General features: G+C 52.3%; 1 protein-coding gene and 1 long non-coding RNA gene across 3 annotated transcripts in view; one reads left to right on the top strand and one right to left on the bottom strand.

The window, feature by feature from the left end:
- Positions 1-8,039: 8,039 nt before the first annotated feature.
- Positions 8,040-10,846, top strand: LOC122231879. The gene is made up of 3 exons (XR_006209155.1): positions 8,040-8,705; positions 10,175-10,289; positions 10,699-10,846. It is a non-coding gene; the product is annotated as an uncharacterized LOC122231879 (long non-coding RNA).
- Positions 10,847-14,133: 3,287 nt separating this feature from the next.
- Positions 14,134-21,436, bottom strand: part of GLRX3 (glutaredoxin 3) — a 31,482-nt gene continuing 24,179 nt past the window's right edge. Inside the window, 4 exon segments of one of the 2 annotated variants that reach the window (NM_001320168.1) lie at positions 14,143-14,385; positions 17,611-17,703; positions 17,798-17,837; positions 20,490-20,542. In NM_001320168.1, the coding sequence (NP_001307097.1) occupies positions 14,335-14,385; positions 17,611-17,703; positions 17,798-17,837; positions 20,490-20,542 (237 nt within the window). In that variant the 3' untranslated portion in view covers positions 14,143-14,334. 2 annotated transcript variants of the gene reach the window in all.

The raw sequence follows: 21,436 nt of genomic DNA, 5'->3' as shown, positions 1-21,436 counted from the left end.
CCTAATGAAATTATGGGACTTCCAGTGTTCGCTTGAAGGAAACATTAATTCTGAAATATGGAGCTCACGCCTGCGTCTCCTCCCAAAGGGAACAGTGTGGCTCAAGGGACGTGGCTCGGCGGGCACTAATGGGCGGGGCGGGAGAGCTGGCATAGGGCCCTCCCAGCTGGCCCTTCCTTTTTTTTTTTTTTTTTAAGTTTATTTGTATTTGAGAGAGAGAGAGAGACTGTGAGCAGAGGAGGGGCAGAGAAAGAGAGAGAGCGAGAGAGAGCGAGAGAGCGAGAGCGAGAGCGAGAGAGAGAATCCCAAGCAGGCTCTGCACTGTCAGTGCAGAGCCCGACGTGGGGTTTGAACTCATGAACCATGAGATCATGACCTGAGCCAAAACCGAGAGTTGGACGCTCAGTTGACAGAGTTCCTCAGGTGCCCCCAGGCTAGCCCTTCTGCCCACTGCCAGGGTCTCCGGACCTCCTCCAGGGGGTGAGCTGCCTGGCTGCAGGAGGCTGAAAACACACTCTTCTGGGGCACAAGGGGCCTCTGCGCCCTTCCTGCAGCCGGGAGCGAAGCTGCAGGAAGACAGAAGGCCCAGCTCCACCATCATCCTGGGAACAATGACTCTGGCAGCACAAGGCAGGGGAGGCTGGGTCCCCAGGGAGACAGGAGGCTATGAGAGCTACCAACCCTGGGGACACCCTGCCCCTTTGCACATCACATGCTTCTGGCTCATCACCCTGACACATTTGAAGGGGCCCCCATTTCACTGCAGAGGCCCTAGCAGCCCCTCTGGGCTCAGCACACACTTGGCCACCAAAGAGCAAGGCTGGCCTCATTCCGCTGGCACCTGCCCACCACTCCTTGGCTGGTTCCTGCTGCCCAGCAGCCGAGGCCCCTGGCTCCCTCACTCCCTCGCAAGAACCCCCAACCCCCAACCCTCACCAGTTCTTACCCCCACCCAACAGCACCCTCTGACGGCAGCTCTCGGGGACCTGCCCCCCTCCATCCCGGATCCCAGAATCCCCCACGCGCCATGCTGCTGCTGCCTCTGCCTGGGAACACCCCCACCCTGCCCCAACCCCCCATCCACCTCATTGTCCTTCCCAGCCGGGCACCTCCTTCCCTCCAGCACTCACCTCCCCTTCTGCGCCCCTGACTCACCGCTGGCACAGGGCCACCCTGAGACCGGGCCCCTGGGACGTGGGGCCTCCACCACACTCCTCCTTGCCAGCCCCACTTACAGATGAGCAAACTGAGGCAGGCCACCACCAGGTTAGCACAGGCAAGGACGAACCTGTGCAAGTCCACATTCGCAGACGGGCGTGGGGTGCAGGCAAGTCTCCCAGAGCACACATTCCAGAAACAACACTTCCTGCCTTTTCTCTGAATCACAGGAACATGTTTCATCTGTCACTCCTGGGGCCTCCCTGTGGCATGACGCCCAAACACGGGGGCATGGTGGGGGGCAGGGTCGCAGCCCCGCTGAGGGCATCCCCACACTACCCCAGGGGAGCCTCATGTCCAGGGTCCAGCGGCACTGGCCATCTGGCATCCCCCTATCACCCAGGGCTGGCCCCTCCTGCAGACCCACCATCACCCGGGGAGACAACCCCCCGCAAGCAGGACCCACCTGGGGAGTAGTCATCGTCTCTCCCTTTCCCTGTCTGCCTTCCTCACCCACCACCCCATCCCCCAAACCATGCTCCTTCTTCCCCCAGCCATCCACCCTCCTGCAGGCAGGCAGGGAGCCCAGGGAGCCAAGCTAGAAGTAGGCAAGATTCCCCTGGAGGCGGCCTGGAGCACAGACACCTGCTGGAACAGGGGGAGGGAGCCGCCAGGGGAGGGCAGAGGATTAGCATCTCAGATAGGCCAGCCGTACTTTGAAATCTGACTTCCCTCTAGGCGCAAAGCAACTAAATCTGATTAAAGCAAAGTGTCACTGATTTCCACCTTCCAGCCACCCCCTTGTAAATCCTTCCAGACCACGCATGTGACTTTTATACTCATTTCTAAGCAAAGTCTACACTAAAAAGCAGTGCATTTTAAAGCAAGCTTCAAGAATGAAGCCACCGTTGCTCTGGACAAAGCCTCCGGAGCTGGGCAGGGGAGGCCAGGGCCACCCAGTCAGACCACGAGCCAGGACCCCGCCTGGAAGCTGGTCCTGAGGCAGGGGTGCCTCATCATCTGGGCTTCCGGAAATAACGAGTACAAGTTAGAGGGGGGTTTTAGGAGCAACCAGATTTCTCTATTTCCATTTACGAAGAGTGCCAGGGGTGTGGCCCTGCCAGGAACAGGTGCCTCCACTCAGTCCCCCGACTGAGTCTATGTCTGTCGTGCACAATGTACTTTAAAATCATGCCCAAAGTGCTCTCTTGATGTTCTGCAGCGCAGACCGCACTGAGAGCCGCAGGACCTTTGCTGGTAAGTCACCTCACCAGCATTGACTGAGGAGGGTTGCTGTTACAATGCAGCCTGCTGTGCCGTGAAACCTCCAGGTGGGATCCCCTTCCCCACCTCCAGCTTGAGGAGAAAACAGGACAAGTTCCTCAGACAGATCCCAGGGCTCTGAGAAAACACTAATTTCTATTGGCCAAACATTTGGTGTCTTTTTCACAATTTCTATTCTGATCTGTATTTGAAATCAATTATTCGCGTGTTTGCACAGGCAGCCAAACATGTTCCCTGAAAAACTGTCACTGAGCGGCTTGCCTCCGTCACCCATGTTGACTCTGGAGCTTGAGAGACATGCATGTCCCTCCACCCCAGGGCCCAGAGGGCTGTGCCAGCAGCTGGTACCTTTGTCACACGCTGCTTCTGCACGGCGTCCATTCAGCACGACAACACACAACAGTTAGGTAGGTCATCGGCGTTTGTGGAGAACCCGGGGGCATCGCTCGCCCTCTCCCTACAGACTAATCTGCGCTGAGGGTCTCAGCCTTGAGCACTAAAAGAAATCAGTCCCCAGTTTTTATCTCCTAATAAAAGAAAGATTCTCTTGGTTCACAGCACTTCGTACCTGGAGAAGAAATGTCCATCGAATCTGAGTCTAGCCGACAGAGAGGATTTGGAGCAGAAAGGGACTGTGGGAAGCTGGGGAACTTCCCTCCTCTCCGGGGCCCATGGGACCCCTACAGCTGGAGGGGGCACCCTGGTCAGGAGGGCACGGCCCATATGCCCCGCAGGCCTCCCTCAGTCTGGAGCCTCCAGTGGGGCGGCTGCAGCCGGTGAGTCACTGACCGTGGCCGTTCCGATGAGTGGGAGGTTGGGTGCCCCGCTGCGACCTGCTGTGCCCACGGGTCTTTCACAGGACCCTGTCATGGAGAACAGCCTCACCGAAGCAGGGACTGAACTAACACGTGCTCCTGGCAACACTCTGCAAGGTCACATGCAAGCATCTCAGGGTCCGTCCTGGACAGCAGACGGGACCACACGCTGCCAGAGCTCCTGCCCTAGCCCCCGTCTGGACTCAGGCTCTGGCCTTCCACAAACCATCCGGGTTTTTGACAGGAACACAAACAAGACACGCTGGAGACGGGCTTGTACCTCCCGAACACGTGCGTGTGTGCGCACACACATACAAGCAAGCACACAGGCACTCACTCACAAGCACATGCCAGCCTCTCTTCCCAGACTGACCAGGACACCTGCACCAGCCTCTGCCCCCGCAGCTTAGCTGCACCAGGACAGGAGAGCCCCAGCTCTCCCTCCCTGCAACCCGGCCCCTCTCAGTGCCCCTCTGCAGCCCCCGGAAGAGGCAGAGTCTCTCTCTGGCCCTGAACTGGGGCTGGTTGCAGCCACAGAGCAAAGGACAGGCTTCCAGCACTTGCCTGGGCCCCAGAGGCACTGCACACGCCCACTCCCTCTCCTGGACACTGCGACACGGTGAGAACAAGCTTAGGCTGGCGGGGCAGTGGGGGGAGGTTGTTGGGTGGAGAGGCCAGCCAGCCCCCAGCCAAGCCCACATATCCCATGTGTATGAGACCCCCCCCCCCCCCAAACCCCACATGGTGGCAGACACAGGGAGGCCCGGACAGGACCAGAGGCGAAGAAGGGACAGTGCTGCTACTGTGGCCAAAGTTGGTGCAGAGAGTGAGAATAAACGTCCTATTTACATGAAAACAATTAACGCTGAGCACGCACAGAAAGAAGGGAGTCTTACCAAATCGCCAGGCTGCACAGGGTGGCAGTGGCCTGGATCGTCACCTGACCCTGGAAACCAGAGATCTGCTGTGATAATCAGGTTAACACGCAACTGGTGAAATCTGATCACGGCCGGTGCATCATATTGGTACCAATGTGCTGTTAGCACACTGCATGACGCCCCTTATGGGGAGCCGGGTGACGGTACTGGGATTTCTCTGTGTTGTTTCTTACAGTTGCATGTGAACCTACAATTATCTCAAGTTTCATCAAGGTCCCACCGGCCAGCACTCGAAGAACAGGCTGCAACAGCCCAAATGGCCTGCAGACCCCAGGCAGCCCCTGCAAGAGCCAAACCCTGCAAGGCAGAGACACAGAGAGAGTCAGAGGGCACATGTACACCTGCTGGGGGTCCTGGGGGTGGCCAGAGGGGACAGACTGAAGACACAAGGATCGGGAGGGCTGCCGGGCTCCCAAAGCAGAGAAGAGAGGGGAAAGCAGGCTCCCCCCCACCCCAGGGTGCCCAGCATCTCCCCCAGGCTCCACACCAAACTCCCTGCTAAACAGCAGAGCCTCGTATGGAAATAAACCAAACTTATAACTTTGATAGGTCATCTGAGTTTGGGAATGAGGCTACTTTGCCAAAATGATTCTTCCCTCTTTAATTAAAATCCTTTATTAACTGCCAAGCTAATACCATCCCCCAAGACAGACAAGATAATGAGCCCACATCCATCAGCCCAGGCTGGATGCAGTCCAAGCAGGCCCCCACAGACACACCTCCCTCTGGCTGGGGGTGTGGCCCAAAATCAGGGATAGGAGTTCCATTTAGGACACAAATGGTGACTCTGTCTGAAGATCCCTGTGGGAAACAGGGGGCCCACAGATGCCCTCCAGCCCAGCACTTTCAAAGTCACATTTTCCTCCACGGCAACAATACTGCAGTCCAGTAAAAGGCAGTGTGCGTGTGCCCCAGGGAGGCCATCTGGGAGGACAGGGCCCTGGTCCGGCCCATCTGAGGCCTGCCCGCAGTCTGTGTCAGCTGAGCAAGAGCCCTGACCTGAATATGGCAGGTTTCAGACATTCTCCACTGGGAGCTGGGCCTGTGCCCCAGGAGCCCTGGATGTGACCCTAGAAGGGAGCTAGGGCAGAGAGAAGGGGCAGAGAACAGCCAGAGCGGCCACCCATCCAGGCTTAGCCCTCCCCATCATGGGGTGCCATGGGGACACTGACAGTCCACCTGCTTGGTTCAGGCCCTCAACGATGACCCTGACCCTATTTTTTTTTTTCACTTCGCTTGAAATACTCCAAACACAGACAACAATAGGGACCCATATAACAAAAGCTATGTATACACCTCCAGACTTACCCAACCTTAAAGCCCTACTCTGACCTACCTTTTAAGCATAAAATAAATACTTTGTGAGTCCATACTGATAGGACACAGCTGACTGGACAAACAAATGGAAAGAAGAGAAAAATCTCCCAAAACTTCCATGTCAAAGAATTCCTGGTGGTGTATTAGATATTCCCCCTGAAGAGTCCCTTACACATGGGCTGAGTGTGGGGACTTCCTTCCAAAGACAGTCGGTATGGACAGGGGCAAAAAACAGTATCCGGACAGTGGAGACAAGCGTGACCTCAGCCAGATCAAGGTGAAGGTCAGCAGTGTTAAGTCATGTTGACAATATGGCCCCTCACCACAGGGTGATGAGAAGGGCACTTTACCTTTGCAGACCTCCTCCCCAAACCCACTGCCCCAATTTAATTATGGCAAAAACCTCAGATCCCAAAAGAGTGACATCTTCCAAAGTACCCAAGCACGCCTCTTCCGAGGCCAAGGTTATCAAAAACAAGGGCAGTCTGAGGCACCCGTCACACAGGAGCCTAAGAAAACATGACAACTAAGTGTTCTCTGGGATCCTGAGACAGGAACAAAAGACATCAGGTAGAAACTAAGGGAATCTGAAAAAGTCTGGACTTTAGCTAACAATAGTGTATCCATATTGGCTCGTTAATTATAAGAAATGAAGCATACTAAGGTAAGATGCTCATAATTGGGGACACGGGGTGGGGGGTATATGGGCACCCTCAGGACCACGGACTTAATGTTTCTGTAATCTAAAACTAGTCTAGAAAATAAACACTAATTAAAAAACTCTAAACTCACGTGGTTCCCACTGTCTGGCAGGCCCCCCACACCCACCCGCCGACCGTCTCCCCTCTTCAAGGGGACACTGAGGGTTTACTGTGGCCCAATAACAAGAAGTCCCACGCGCGGAGCTGACCACACAGCCCGGAGGCCGCCGGGCACTGAGCCCCGGCACTGCGCGGCCACCTCTGCGCGCGCGGCAGGAGCGCGGGGGCCGGGCCCTCCCCGGGGAGCCGTCTGCTGGAGGCCGCCCCCCGCCGCGGCCAGGTCCGGAGGCGCCAGCTCTCGGCGAGGACCGCTCACCGCGCCAGCCCTGCGGGGTCCCCTGCGGCCCGCACCCGAGGCCTCCCGGGGCCCGGCTGCAGAGGGCGGCCGCGGCGAAGGCACCGTGAACACCCCGGGTCGGAAGACGAGGCCCCAACGCTTGGAACTCGCGGACCGGACGACGTGAGTCACTCGGGTGACCTCCGCGCAGGTGCTCGCGGCGCGCTCCCGGGAAGCAAGAGAGACACGGGACCGCCGTCCCGCAGGTGCGCCGTCGCCACTGAGCGCACGCGCACACGGCGCGGCGCGCTCACTGCACCGAGCGCACGCGCTCCGGGCTCCGCAGGCCGGATCCTGAGCGCTCCTCGGTCCTCGCGCGCCCCCTGGCGCCCGGCAGCCTCCCTGCAGGCGACGCGGGTCGATCCGAAACGCGGTGCGCAGCGCTCCCGCGTGGACATGCGCCGCCTCCGCCCGCCCGAGATCCCCGGCCGGCGTGGAGGCCCCTCGGGGGGCCGACCTGGCGCAACCCCCTACGATCCGGCAGCGGCCAGAGAGTCGAAGCACCGGCCGGGGCCGTTTTGCACTTGCAGGGACTGAGGCTTGAGACGTTCTGGTGTGATTCTTTCCGGACGTGGCAGTTCGCGGCCCGGTCCCTCCGAGGTCACCCCGAGCCTCTACCAGGCCGCGCGGGCTGGAGAGCTTAGCGTCACTGCCCGCAGTCACCCGCCCTGGAGGTGAAGGCCAGAGGGGCTCCCCTGGAGACGCCGCGACCGCGGCATGCAGGGGACAGGGACCCAGACGGGCAGGGCCCGCGACCCGCTCCGACCCTGGCATCTGCCTCCAGGCACGCGCGGCGGCGCGCTTTCCCTCGAGGAGCCCGCGGGCCCGGCGCACACGCGCCCGAGACCCTCAGCCCCTCGGGAAGGGGGCCACCGTCACCCACCCCTCGGGAGGGGGGCGCACCGGCACCGACCCGTCTGGAGGGGGACGCACTGGGACTTACCTCTCAGGAGGCGCTCGCACTGGAACCCTCCCCTCCAGAAGTGGGGCGTGCCCGGAGCCGGCCCTTCAAGAAAGTTGGCGCGCGGGGACCGAGACTCCGCGGAGGGGGGGGGGGATGGGGGCCGCCGGAGCCTGCGCACTCCCTCCCCGCGCGGACCCGGAGCCTGCGCGCAGACCCGGGCGGTCGGGCTGGGGCGCCGCACCTGTGCGCCAGGCCCTCGAGGCGAGGAGGAAAACTGAAGGCGGGAAGGGCGGGGGCGGACCCAGAAGAGCCCTCCCGGCAGATTACTCCAAATTCAAGTGTACTCCTCCAGGTCATTAGCGGGCTGTATTTGTCAAGATAAGAGGACAGCACACATTGTAACGTTTCGTTCACTTGATTTAGAACTTCGCTGTTGGCACACTGGAGTGGAGGTTAGCTCCCGGAGCGCCGGCCTGCTCCCCAGGCTACCCCAGGGCACCAAGTCGCCCCTCTGGGGCCCCGGGACCCAGACCGAGGCGGGAGGGGGCTTGCCCTGAGCAGAGGGGCTCCCTCCGACCACACGCGCTGGTACAGCCGTGGGCCAGGACTCACCCTCTGCGAGCCCCGCCCCCCACGCCAGCCGGAGCGCAGCACCTGCTGAGGAAGACCCCTCGCTGTGTTGAACCTTGGCCCGACCACTCTCTGGTCAGCGGCTCGGGCATATTTCTGAACCTGTTTCCCCAAGGCAAAGAGGGTGCCGGTGACACACTGTGCTGGGTCCTTAGCAGCTTCTCAATAGTACCCGCCGTGCGACCAGCAGCACCTGGCCTTCCACAGAGGGCGGCTCCTGCGATGATCAGTCTTTCCCTCCTGATGAAGGCAGAGGACGCTGGTCGTTGCCCTGACCTCCTGTACCAGCGCGGCGCGTTAGCACCGCTTGTGGCCCAGGGTCCTCCGGCCTCCCGACTCACGGGGGATGGGACGAGCCTGTTCAGGGGCTCCGCGAGCAGTAGGCTGAACCCTGGAACCACATGACCAAGGGCCGTATCCCAGGTCTACTTGGAACTGTGCGACCCGGACCGGTTCGGTTCGTTTAACGTCAGTTTCCCCATCTGTTAAGATGGGGTGGACAATGTAGAATTCAGTGTTTTAATGAATGTAGGGCGGTACCTGACTCCAGGTTAACACCAGGTAAGTGATAGCTGTTGTTTCACTAAATCATTAACACAGGAATTCACACACACAGAGGATTCGGGGGACAGTGCAACCGCATTTGGGGTTAAGTGTACATTTCTCTAGAAAACGGTTTTTTTATTTATATTTGAAAGAGAGAGCATGAATAGGGGAGGGGCAGAGAGAGAGAAAGAGAGAGAGAGAGAGAGAGATTCCCGAGCAGGCTCTGTTCCAACAGAGTCCGACTTGGGGCTCGAACTCACCAACCACGAGATCGTGACCTGAGTTTCAATCAGGAGTTGGTTGCTTAAACGACTGAGCCACCCAGGCACCAACTAGTGAACTGTTCTGATCAAGTTCAGAGAGGAGGTTCCTTAGCAGGTAGTGGTTCCACTCACGACCTGGCTCTTTGACAGAATCTCTAGGAAAGAACACCGGGGCCAGGGCTTGACCTCCACCCGTCCCTCCTCAGACCGCACCCTCTGAGGCAGGCCCAGCTTCATGGGCCTTACAGTCAGTCCCACAGGCCTGCCCTCAGAAGGGCCCACACGAGTGTCATGCTCTGGCACTTGGAATTCCTTATCATCTTACCTTTGTGCTAGTGTTCTGGAAGCGTAGTGGGATAGGGGAGCATGCACGTGAGGAGACACGTATAATGCACAGGTCCACCGGCTCCAGTCCACACACAGCATTCCTGATGCCCCGTGAGCACCGAATCCCAGCGGCCCCCGATGCCTGGGAAGTCAGTGGGACCCGAGGCCGGCACAGGTGAGCATGTTACACGTATGATCAAGAAGCAGGGAGCACACAGCCGCAAGCAACCATGCTTTCTGTTCAAACCACAACTTGTTTTGTGCACAGGTATTTCGAAGGCAACAGCGGTCTAAGAAACAAATGACTGATGCTTATCCCTTCTGAGTCTGTCACCCCCTGTGCTAGCCAGTCACCTACAGGGAACCTGACAGAAGGAAAGAGAGAGCACCCAGTCCTCCTCACTCACCACGCACTGAAGGTGAACGTCGAGAGAATGTGCACCAATCGAGAAGTGAGCGAGAGGTGAAGTCTGGCGCTGTGCACATTGGCGATGTCCTGGTAACAAAATACGCAGGCGGAAGCAGTGAAAAAACCAAACTAGGGTCAGGTATTCCACATACAAGCCAAATGCTCCTACATTTGCATTTAAAAGCATCACTGCGTGACATAAAGAAAAATGGATTTGTGCTAATCATTGTAAACTTTACTTAGAACATTAAATTGCAAATTTTAAAAACCATGACAGGTAGAGAATGTGCAAGAAAGCAGCTTTAGGCCTTAGCACCTGTAAGGGCACTTTTTTCCTGCTTTTTGAACAAGGGGCCCACAATGGCATTTTGCACCGGGCCTTGGGAACTCCATGGCTGGCCCTGGGCTCAGGCCCTACACGCACATGGCCTGCTCAAAGCACAGCACGGGGGAGCTGAGGTCAAGGGTCCTGCTTCAAATCCTAGCTCCTGGCCCTGGAAACCGGCAGTGACTTAACACACCAGGAGTCCTTCCACAAAGGCTGCTGCGGCCCTAGATGAGCCGGCACATGGTGAGCCCCGATATACGCCCAGCACACAGGTGAGCCTTATCACCCCCCTCCCCGGGTCCCTGACCTTCCCCGAGGCCAGCTGAACTCCCGTCTATCAAATGTGAACGTCTATAGGTAACAGACAAAGCTATATGGGAGAAAAAAGCCAAGACTCTGAAACCAGAGTTGGGAGACCAATTATGAAACCTTGTCTTGCTTGGAACTATACATTTCAGTTTATGAGGCGTCAGGAAGTTATTTCAACTTCTACCCATTCCTAGAACCCAACACTTGAAACACATTAAAAAAAATGAATTTATCTACAAAGAACCAAATTACTTTTATTTAGGAAAAACAAGAACCAACTGTCCATTTTAAGAAAATGGATTTTAATTAAAAACTAAATCAGAAATATTATTTCCTATTTTAATCTGAAGCTTTTAACTTCTCTGACCACAGGACACGTCTGTATGATTCCTTCCAGGGACACAAAGGGATGGCGACCGAAGTCAGGCACTTCGAATGTATTGCAGTTATTCTACTGAGCAATTAAACTTTTCATGACTACAACGTAGTTTTGCTAAAATGAGATTTTCTATTTATAAAAACATGCTATTTGTATTTAAAAATTTTTTAACGTTTATTTATTATTGAGAGACAGAGCATGAGCTGGGGGGGGGGGGGGTGCGGTGGGCAGTGAGAGGGGGAGACACAGAATCCGAAGCAGGCTTCAGGCTCCGAGCTGTCAGCAGAGCCCGACATGGGGCTCGAACCCACGAAATGCGAGATCATGACCTGAGCCGAAGTTGGACATTCAACTGACTTGACCACCCAGGCGCCCCAAAACATGCTGTTTTTAAAAATCAATCTCAATAAATACAATAAAAAAATCCATCTCAATTTGAAACTAAGATTCTTGTAGACTGAACATGGAAAATCATTGTCTTCGCCCTTCTTGAGCAAGTCAACCACCTGTTAAGATGGACACGGCCCGGGGTTCCTGACGGAGGCCAGGAAAAGCGTGGTTCCACAAGCCTCAGCTGTCCCACAACGGGACACAAAAACGTCTAGTAAGCTGCCGCATGGGCAAAGCCAACCCTCCATCCTGTTATCTTCACGAGGGACATCGACATTATTACAGCAACTTTCAACACACCTACCTACCGGGCCTCCTGCAGGTCAATCCTTAGACTTGAGACTCACCTGGTGCACCTAGGGGTGGGCAGCTCCAGGGGGAGCGGCCCGCGCCCCTCCCCACACACGTAAAGGCACCGTGATCCCCCACCTTCACGGGGGAGCCTGGTGGTGGCAGTGGGCCCCAGCCTTGGGGAGTCACCGAATCCTGAAGGGGACTCCCAGCTCCGAGGCCACAGCTGCACTCTTGAGCAAGTTTTGACTTTACAGAGTTCCTCCCTGCACAGAATTCCCAACTCCTCTCGTTGGCTTTTTGTTTTATTTTTTCTATTTTTGGTTATGAAACAAAATCAGAGCTTAAAAAATGGAGGGGCATCCATTCCTGCAGGCTCCTCTCTCCAGGTGGATGCTAACTCCCTAAGAACCCTTCCCTGGAAAGGAAGTTACCTCCTGCCTGGACACGCAAGTCAGGAGGAGTTACCAGCCCTTCCTCGAGGAGGCCTTTCTGCAAGGGCGGCCCTGAGGGTGGGGGTGAACAGGCCAAGTCCCAATGGCAGCCACCCCTCGTGAGCCTCTAGCAGTGCCGGCTGCCCTTGGAGACTTAACCGCCCTCCCCAGCCCCTCAGGGCCCCACGATGAGCTCCATTGTACAGAGAAGCACAAGCACAGGGAGGCAGCCTGACAGGCAGAGCTAGGCAGCGCGCAGAGCAGCTCAGCCCTGCCCCTGCTCCTCCAAAACATCCGGGACTCACTAAAACCCTGCGACAGCACCCAGGTGAGCCCTGCCCCCCACCACGGCTTGGACAGGGCAGCATCCCAATGACGCGGTCACCTAACCCTGTGAGCTGAATGGTCTCTCGAGCACTGGGCACAGCCTTCTCTAGGATTTGTGGATCAGAGAGGATTTCAATTTTGACAAAACGCTCCTATGAGGGTAGGCTCATTTTGATTAGAAAGCCGGATCTGGGACTGCCTATGGAGCTCCCAAGATCAGGTGGGCCCAAGAATCGCTTGCCTTGCTCCTAAAACATACCTAATAAAGTTAGGTTAGGAACAACTAAATCACTTGGTATGAACGAGATCCCTGATCTTCCCAATGTCTAGCTGGAAACACCTATAAAGCAGAAATATGCGCCACCGCCCCTCCACCATCCCTGGAGCCAATGGCACCCACAACTGACAGAATTTTAACAAAGTGACATGTCCCCCAAAAACTGAACACTCACCCTGACTCAAACTATGATGTTCAATCACGGGTGACACCATCAGAGTTTTGCACCACACAAGAGTCACCCACAGGAGGAGGAGGTCATCCTACGATGCATGAGCATCTCACATTACCCGAGCAGCCACCTTGGCCAGATCAGTGGTTCCCAAATTGGCAGGTGGGCATTCGTTAAAATTTACGCATTTTAGTTAAATGTGCATTAGCAAAAAAACTAGCTTATCAAATCTGCGACCACAAAGATAGATATTCTCACTTGGGATAAGGGGAAGTTAAAAGGTGGCTTGCTGACAGGTGGCACTTTGCAGACAGAGCAAAAAATCACAAAAGCAGTACGCAAGGCTTTCAGTGTCGGGACACCGGATATGAGAAAATTAAGCACTCCTCCGTGGTTCACGGCATCCCTGAAGCTTCATAGAGTTTCAGTTAGAATTCCATTTCCATCTGCGTTGTAAAGGTTTCGCTTATGCAAGGATTTCTGTTTTAAAAAGAAAAAAGAAGTTCATGCACCAATGCCCAAAGGAGCCCCATCTAATTACACTGGCAAGGAAACCCACTACAACAGGTGTCCTCCTCCAACAGGAGGGCCGTGACCACCTTTAGGATTTTGTGCAGACTTGCCCTTTGTGACATACAACAGACATCAGATCTCTCCTCTACACAGAGAGAGCAAGGAAACAGCCGGGTGCTCGTGTCCCAGTGAAAGGCTAATAACTTCACTAGATCTTCGTGCACTTCCTCTGGTTTCTCATGTAAACTGCTGACCTTTGCACCCTTTCCTTATGATCACCAGACACTTCTGTGGAGCCTCAACCACCCAGACCAACAAGCTGGGAAAATCTAATGAAGAAAACATGTGCCATGGGGACCAAACACAATCTACAAACCCAGGAGGTGAATTCAGCCACCTGTTTGAGGCACGCCCAACAAAGGCCTAACAGAGCAACTATTTTTTAAATATGTGAGAGTCAGGATCAAAACTGTTGAAATTTTCATGGACCTCAGGATGTTCTCAGCCTATTTAAGGGCTAAATCGATGCTTTCAGCATGACTAAAATAAACTGTGGTGCTTAACACAAACTGACGACTGTCATCCCCCAGCCTACCCTGTTCTTCTCCTTGTTCTGGAGCACGTGAGGGCAACGCACTCACGAGAAATCACTTTCCTCTGGCCCGCCGCCCACTAACACACCGCCGGCGCTGTCTGAAACGAGTCTCCACGTCTGCAGAGCCCTACATGGCCTGTGCGATCTCACCAGCGCCTCACACAGGGATGCTGTCAGAGGAAAATTTTCAGTTGAATTTTTTCAAGCTGTAAAGCGATCTTTGGCCATTGAGGGGAGCCACTGGTTTGGTCTATGAGCTGTTCTAAGTATTAATGTGGATTTCAGACAGCTTCACAGTTCTGAATTTCCTGAAACCTGCCGTTTCTGAACTGCTACAAGGTGCCCACGTATTTCGAAAAAGAAATTTAAAGCAGGCTAATTACTACATATTTAACATCACCGTAAAAACACACCTTCTTTACACAAGTATTTTTAATTGGATTTTGAAGATGTTTATTGCATTCTGTTTGGTGGAAAAAACAAAACAACACATACATGTATTTAGCACAAGCTTGTGAAATACACAGAGCGTAACGGGGTAAGGCGCAGTCTCTGCCCCTCGCCCACCTCTGAGCACGGAGCTGTGGCCAAGTGGTTCCCGCAACAGTCGGGCGCTGAGCGTACAAGCCTCTAGTTCTCTCCTTTCAGTACTGGTAGCAGCTCACCGTTGTCTTTCAGTTCCTAACGACGAAAACAGAAAGCAAAAACAACATGTATGCGGACAGATGAAAAATGGAAACGTCTGAAGAACAATCACAGGTTGCATCCGTTATCAGAGACCAGAAGAAACACTTCACTGGATTAAAACTCTAGCTCACCAACACGCTGAAACTAACTATTATGCCATAAACACTATCAGATTACAGAACTGAAGTTTTAAAAGGCATTCCAAAACCAAAGATTGATCAGCATTAACAAACACAGCAATTAGAGCAAAACACCCATAGCCCCACGGGTGGTACACAGGCTTCACTGTTTCAACCCAGCCTGGAAAGGCCGCAGTACTACGAGTGTAAAAGTGTACATGTAAAGGCCAAAAACCACTAAAAAGACATACAAATCCAGAAATGTTGTGTGCTATCTTGCAGATTTAAAATCTGGAACACAGCCATCAAATTTAAAATGTGACAATAAATGATGAATGAGATTTTCTAGTTTAAGACAAACATTTAATCTGATGTAAATTTGCAGGTTATTACTAAGCAGCATGAACATCCATCAATAAAACCACGAAAATCAGGGCACCTCGCTGGCTCAGTCAGTAGAGCATGCGACTCTCAATCTCAGGATAGTAAAGTCAAGCCCCACGTTGGGCATGGTGCCTACTTAAAACACACACACACACACACACACACACACACACACACACTAAATTCCATGTGACTTCATCTCTGGTTAAACCCCATCAGGTGTGATTCTGTCATATAAACTCAGACAACTCTCAGTGATGTTCTGGGATCTTCCAACATTAACTCATTAACAAGCACACATCCTACTGCACTAAAGGACCAGGCAGGACTTTTCTGAGCACGTGACCTGGAGGGCAGGAGGCCATGCTGCTCACAGAGAGGCCCAGAAGCCTGCAGGTGGAATCTGGACTCAAGGACTCACGAGTTGTGACATCACATGCAGATTACCTAACTTCTCATCCGTGTCCCCTCATCTGACGACTGAGGACAAGGAACTCAGGGTGCTGTGAGGACGGCCTAAGCACTAAGGCAGCCTGCCTGGCACACGGGGATCGCCATCATCATCACCACTAATGTGCACCGACCTTATCTAAATATTCCCTCTGTAAACAAACATTCTGCAGTAGTGATAACGTGACCTCACTGAATATGTACTAATTAGTTGCTATTTTTCTCAAGACACTAGATTGACTGAGTCATTGAATTACCGGTAAGTTCTTTATCTAACCATTCAACAACAAAAAGCACTCAGTGCTCTCAAAGGCCAGCCAGAATTAACCCACCTGGCAACTATGACGTTTCCACGGAACTAAAGACGGAAGAACCGTGCTCTGTGGGAAACGGACTAAAATGGCAACCTAAGAACTGTTCCCAGTTATCTTCTCGGGAGAAAATGTTACCAATATCACAAATGTCCAGATGTGTCTTTTTAGCAGGTGAACATCAAGAGTCCTGTAACATCCTGTTTTATACCTAAAACGAAGTTGCCCGCACAGCTCGGCTTTAGAATTAAATGAGATTGATCGATTGTTATCTTCCCAAGAGTTAGCAATGGCTAAGGTACAGGCTATAAAACATTCAGACAAGAACAGGCTCAGGAGTATTTGGGTTTGAAGACTGTGTCTTAAAAAAATAAAACACATATATAACATAACAAATGCAGATCTATTTTTGTTGCTTCAGGGCTATTCAAGAGCTACTATGTTAAGCCTGTTCTTCTCCTCCAGGAATGAGACACTTTACTAGTAAAAATGCCTCACTCGCTGCGTTCAGAAGCGCCACGTCAAACAGCACTCCGCAGCAGACGGCACGCCTGCCCCGTGTTCGCCACACGTCCGGGCCCACAGAGCTGATGTCACTCAGCACTGGGCTCGAGTCCTCCCAACAAGACCAAAGTAGGAGTTAAAACTTATTTTAAAACCTAACTAGGAGCAGTGCTGCTCCCGGGGGGTTAGCACTGCAGCGTCCCTGCGGGACCAGGCTAAGAAACAGCGTGTGGCACACATAGGCACTATCAGGTGTAAGCGCCCCAAGAAAAGTCCTGCCCACTGAGCATTCGCGGAGGGTTTCCTTAAAGCAAACTAAACAAGTAAATTAATGGTCAAAGATGTCAAGGGTGTATAAGAAAAGGTATCGTTTCTAAACATGCTTACGATCTGACAGAGCTAACCGATCTCCTAGCATCTGAGGCCAGGCTGGACGTGGGGAAGGCCCACAGCAGCCTCGCACAGTTCTGTTAGGAAGCCGGGGTCAGGGGCCTCGGGTCTGTCACACAGCTGACAGGACCAGGCAGCACTGGGTGTCAGGCCTCCTGCCCATATCCCGGCACTCTTCACTCCATCACCCCAGTGCATGTAAGGCAAAATAACACAAAAATACAATACAACGTAAATATAAAAGGACAGAAGAACTTCAGGAACAGGAGCGAAATATTTCTGGCTTCAAGAATCTATACACGATTCATCGACAACAAGGGTCCTGGAGGGCACAGAACACATGTAACTATGGAATACAAGATATCCAAAGCAGAGGGGGGACGAGGAAAGAAAGGCTAAAAACATGGAAGACAGTTCCATCAGATTTAGTAGCGTGGGAGTAAAAATCACATTTCGAGCTTGGCCATAATCAGAGCATCTTGGAAGGCCAAGTTACAGTTCTGGCCTTGGCCGGAAGCACTTCGGGAGAGGAAGGAGGTTGTGCAGAAGACCCGGGGAGGCAAGAAGGCCCCACAGCAGGGGGTTAGGCTGGCTCAGGGGACGGGTGAGCACAGCCTGATCCAACAGGGACAGTGGGAGGACAAGGTACTAGGGACACAGAAATGGTAACACGGGGCGAGTGCCTGGGTGGCTCAGTCAGTTGAGCGTCCGACTTAAGCTCGGGTCATGATCTCGTGGTTCGTGACTTGGAGCCCTGCATGGGGCTCTGTGCTGACAGCATGGAGCCTGCTGGGATTCTCTATCCCCCTCTCTCTGCCCCTCCCCCACTCGTGCTTTCTCTCTCAAAAACACACATGTAAAAAGTAAAAGTAAATAAAAAAATAAAATAAAAAAACTTTTTAAAAGAAATGGTAATCAAAAGTGAGCCAGAGTGACTGGACAGGAGGCCAGGAAGGAAAGGAGTCAGGGAAGCTCCAAAGTTTCTGTTCAATATGAAATTGTAATTTTCAAACATGCCAACATTTCCCATCTTTAGGATGCCAAATGAACTCCGACCTTACCTTAACAATATCCAGACCTCCAACAAGTTCCCCTTTCACATACAGCTGAGGATACGTGGGCCAATTCGAGAAAGTTTTTAACCCCTGCCGAACCTACGGAAACAAGAGAAACTCTGAAACCTTACTATTAGACCCTAATGAGTAAAACTAAAGGCAAAGGGTGAGAAACATAAAACACAGAACTTACTTCTTCATCCTCCAATATATCAAATGTCTCATATTCAACACTACAAAAAGGAGAGAACATTTTAACAGGAAATAGTTGTATTAAACAAAAATTATCAAGCCTACTTGGTGTTTTAAAAAACAGTCAGGAAAAGTAAATTGTTTCGTTGCTAATGACATTCACTATAAAAAATGGAAATGACTTTACTTCTCTAAATCTGTCAGGTAGGTACAAATTCATCTGGACTTTTCTCTAGACAATACTGGATTAGACAGGGGTCAGCACACTTTTTCTGAAAGGGCAAGGCCATAAACACGCAGGCCCTGTAGGCTAGTCTCTGCATCACACAGAGGCAACCACACAGGGCAGACAGGAGTGGGTGTGGCCATGTGCCAATAAAACTTTACTTAAGTAGCCGGACAGCTGCAGTGTGCCAACCCCAGGTTAGACCTGTACCCCAAGTTTACACGAGTCTGTCCTTAACACTCCGTTCCCAGCCCTCACCCCCGGAGCCGCCGCTTCTGATGTCCTGGAAGCTGCTCAGGGAGCGGGGAGCAGCTCTGACGTCTGACCGCTCGCGGACACCCGGGCTGGGCCGGACGCTCACTGCCCAGGACGATGACGCTGCCAACAGACGCCACCTTACGGAGGTGTGCATTCCCACATGAAAGCGAACTTATTTCAGAACACACATGCTGTTTTCAATACGCACAAACCCGTGAGAGTGGTGTGGATTCATGCTGTACAATGAACTCTACTTGTTATAATGAATGAAAAATCGCTGCATGGAAATCCAGCCATATCTACTCAGAAGGACTTCACTGTTTGGTGGTCAAGGAATCAGTATGAATGTAGGACTGAATTCCTGCAGGGAGACTGCGGAGATACGTGCAGTCCCACAAACCGGCCAAAGAAAACGCCACACATAAAAGATAAATTTCGGGTTCCATAAAACCAAAACCACCTTCACAGGGAAATCTCACTCAGTTAACAAGTTCCCAAGAAAACCGTTCATGGTGCAGAAAACAGTCAAAAAAACAAGATGACAGGATAAATCAGCACCAAGTACCAACAACAGGACTGTCTGAAAGCAAGAGAAGATTAAAAAAAAAAACAAAACAAGACCCAATGTAAGTTTCCCTTCAGGTTGAACTAAAGGAGGCAGATCTAGTCTGAACAGTACGATAAACGCGAGTTACAGGTCCACAAGGGAGCTGAGAGGCACCGGGCCCACGCACGCGCAGGTGTGTGCGCAGTCACGACAGCCGATGCATCTCCTGAAAGTTCTGTGCACAGAGTACCTCCGTACCTCCGTACCTCAGTGTATGCTCGGTACACGGCCCCTCGAGGCGTGTGTCTTTGGGCAGAGAAGGCGAAGAGGGGTGTAAGAATGGAGGGGAAGGAATAAAAAGCCAGAGCTTTCTCCACAAACTGACAGCTCTCAGCAAGAGGACAGTCTGTTCGAGGTGAAGAGCGGCAAAGGTCCCCACGGCCCCGCTCACCGCAGAGCCGACTGCACCAGCAAGTCTGCAGCTGGGAGCGCTTTGTCTCCAAAGAAGCCCCTCTGTTCTGGGGAGCAGGTACTTGCAAATCCAAACAGGATCAGACAGGTATTGGGCGACTTTCCACCGAACATACGAGCTGAGACGGCCCGATGCTCCTGTGCCCCGGCCTCATGGCCTTGTGGAGGAACGCCCTGAGGGGACACGCTGTCACTAGAGACAGGTGGACTGAGCGTGTCACACCGGGGAGCTGTGACAGAAGACAGAGAATGGGGCCATAAAAACTGATGACCAAAAGCAAGCCAGCCTCTGCTCTGTCCTCGGGCAGGGTGAGGAAGGTCTGGCTAGAGACCATATGACAAAAGACTCTTTAGACTCTCCTCTGTAAAATGTCACCATCACTTGAAGAAATCAATCTTTGCTTTTCATGTCCCCAGAGTTGTATTTAACCTGTGCTACTCAACTGACTACTTTCAACCATGCCCACGAATGTCTAAATATTTCAAAAGATTACCTTCCCCACGACTTCAAAGAAATGGTTAATCTCTTTAAAGCTATGGCTAAAAAATTAACTTAAAAACTAAATAAAGCAAGCTATGGCTAGCATAGTAAGAACATTAAAAAGAAAGTGTTGTGAAATAAGTAAAATAATAATAATAATAAGCAAACACATTTGATAAACTCTACCGAATATGGGCAAAGGATCTCCAAACAAGTGGTTTGTTTCTAATCAGAAAAAAGTCAACTGCAATCTTCTTACCTGGCAGCATTATCACTGAGCAGATCAAAAGCATGAACACAGCCTTCAATTTACCCTGCTTCTGAGATGCACAGAATGACCTGTACATGGGCCCTATGCTTTGATAAAATGTTGAAAACTAGAATAGTTTTTAAGGAAATTAAAAACCTCTAATACATTTCCCTTAAAATATCTTTGTGCGTGTTCAAGAACTCAGTTATTAACTTTCCTCTGGGAAAGCAGACAAATAGTTATTCCAGTAATTGCCTAAGAAGCTCCTTTATGTTACCAATCAGTTGATACTGTCCAAAAAATCCTCTTGTGGTCTAAGTTAAAGCATTCACAAAGCACCACAGCAAAAACAAATAGATAAACATATACAGATAGAGCCACAACAACCGAAAGGCATCAGTGGCAGGACGGAAAATTGGGAGTTTCTTTAACACACCATTTGAAAACAAGATTTACCTACCCAGTACTATTTAGTATCTCCAGAATCTGTTTGCTGAATCCACATTTTGCTTCCTAAATTTAGAAGGGGGAAAAAAAAACACACACACATGTAAAGATGGATTACATTTCCTACTCAGCCCACTGGCCTGGTCCTGTGGACACTCTGTCCCTGGGACACAGTGGGCACAGCGCACTCTAGTGACGAGCCTCCCAGTGCCTCTGGCATCACAGAGCAGTGGGTCAGCTGGGATTTCAGGAGGCCACCAATCCCCACCCCACCCCCCTTTCAAGTCCTGACCCATCCGGACATGACCCTGGACTCCCAGCCCACAGACTTCCTTCAGGCTCTACCCACCGGGGATGACACGTGTCCTGGTACCTGACAGTCTCTGTGGTGACACGGTCCTCAGAGGGGAACCTTGCCGCTCTACCAAGACTCGAGTTCCTTCTCCACTCGCTCTCAGATGACCTCGCCTCACCTAACCTTTGTGCACTGAGCGGGATCATCACCTGCCTGTTCCCAACTGGACTTTTACTCCCCAGTTTTTAAAACGTATCTTTACGTTGTAGAGTCACAGAGTGCCAGGCTTCTCTGAGGTTATGGAAGGGCAAGACGGTTCTGTCAGGCCGCCAGGTCCCAAATCCTAGCGACCCTGGAGGGAAGACTCGGCACCCCATGCATTCCTCAACAGCGCAAGTAACTCTGCTCCCAAGATGTATGAATACTTGCTGACTTCCAGAAACAAACTCTTTTGAGAATAAAAACTTGCTTTAAACAATCACCAAGAAGATATAAAAAGATGACTTTACCACTACTGGGAATTATTAACTTCCTCTATTTTGTTTTAATAAAATTAGTGAACCAGTCCAAGAATCTAGGTCCTGATCTGTGATCTCAGCATGCTGAGACATATATCACCATTTTCCCGGTTACTGCTTACACTGTAACAGTTACGTTGACGACTT

Source organism: Panthera tigris, chromosome D2, assembly GCF_018350195.1.
Source record: "Panthera tigris isolate Pti1 chromosome D2, P.tigris_Pti1_mat1.1, whole genome shotgun sequence".
In the NCBI taxonomy this organism is placed as follows: Eukaryota; Metazoa; Chordata; class Mammalia; order Carnivora; family Felidae; genus Panthera; species Panthera tigris.
The sequence above is the reverse complement of the archived record's forward strand: the minus strand, read 5'-3'. Positions and strand labels throughout refer to the sequence as shown.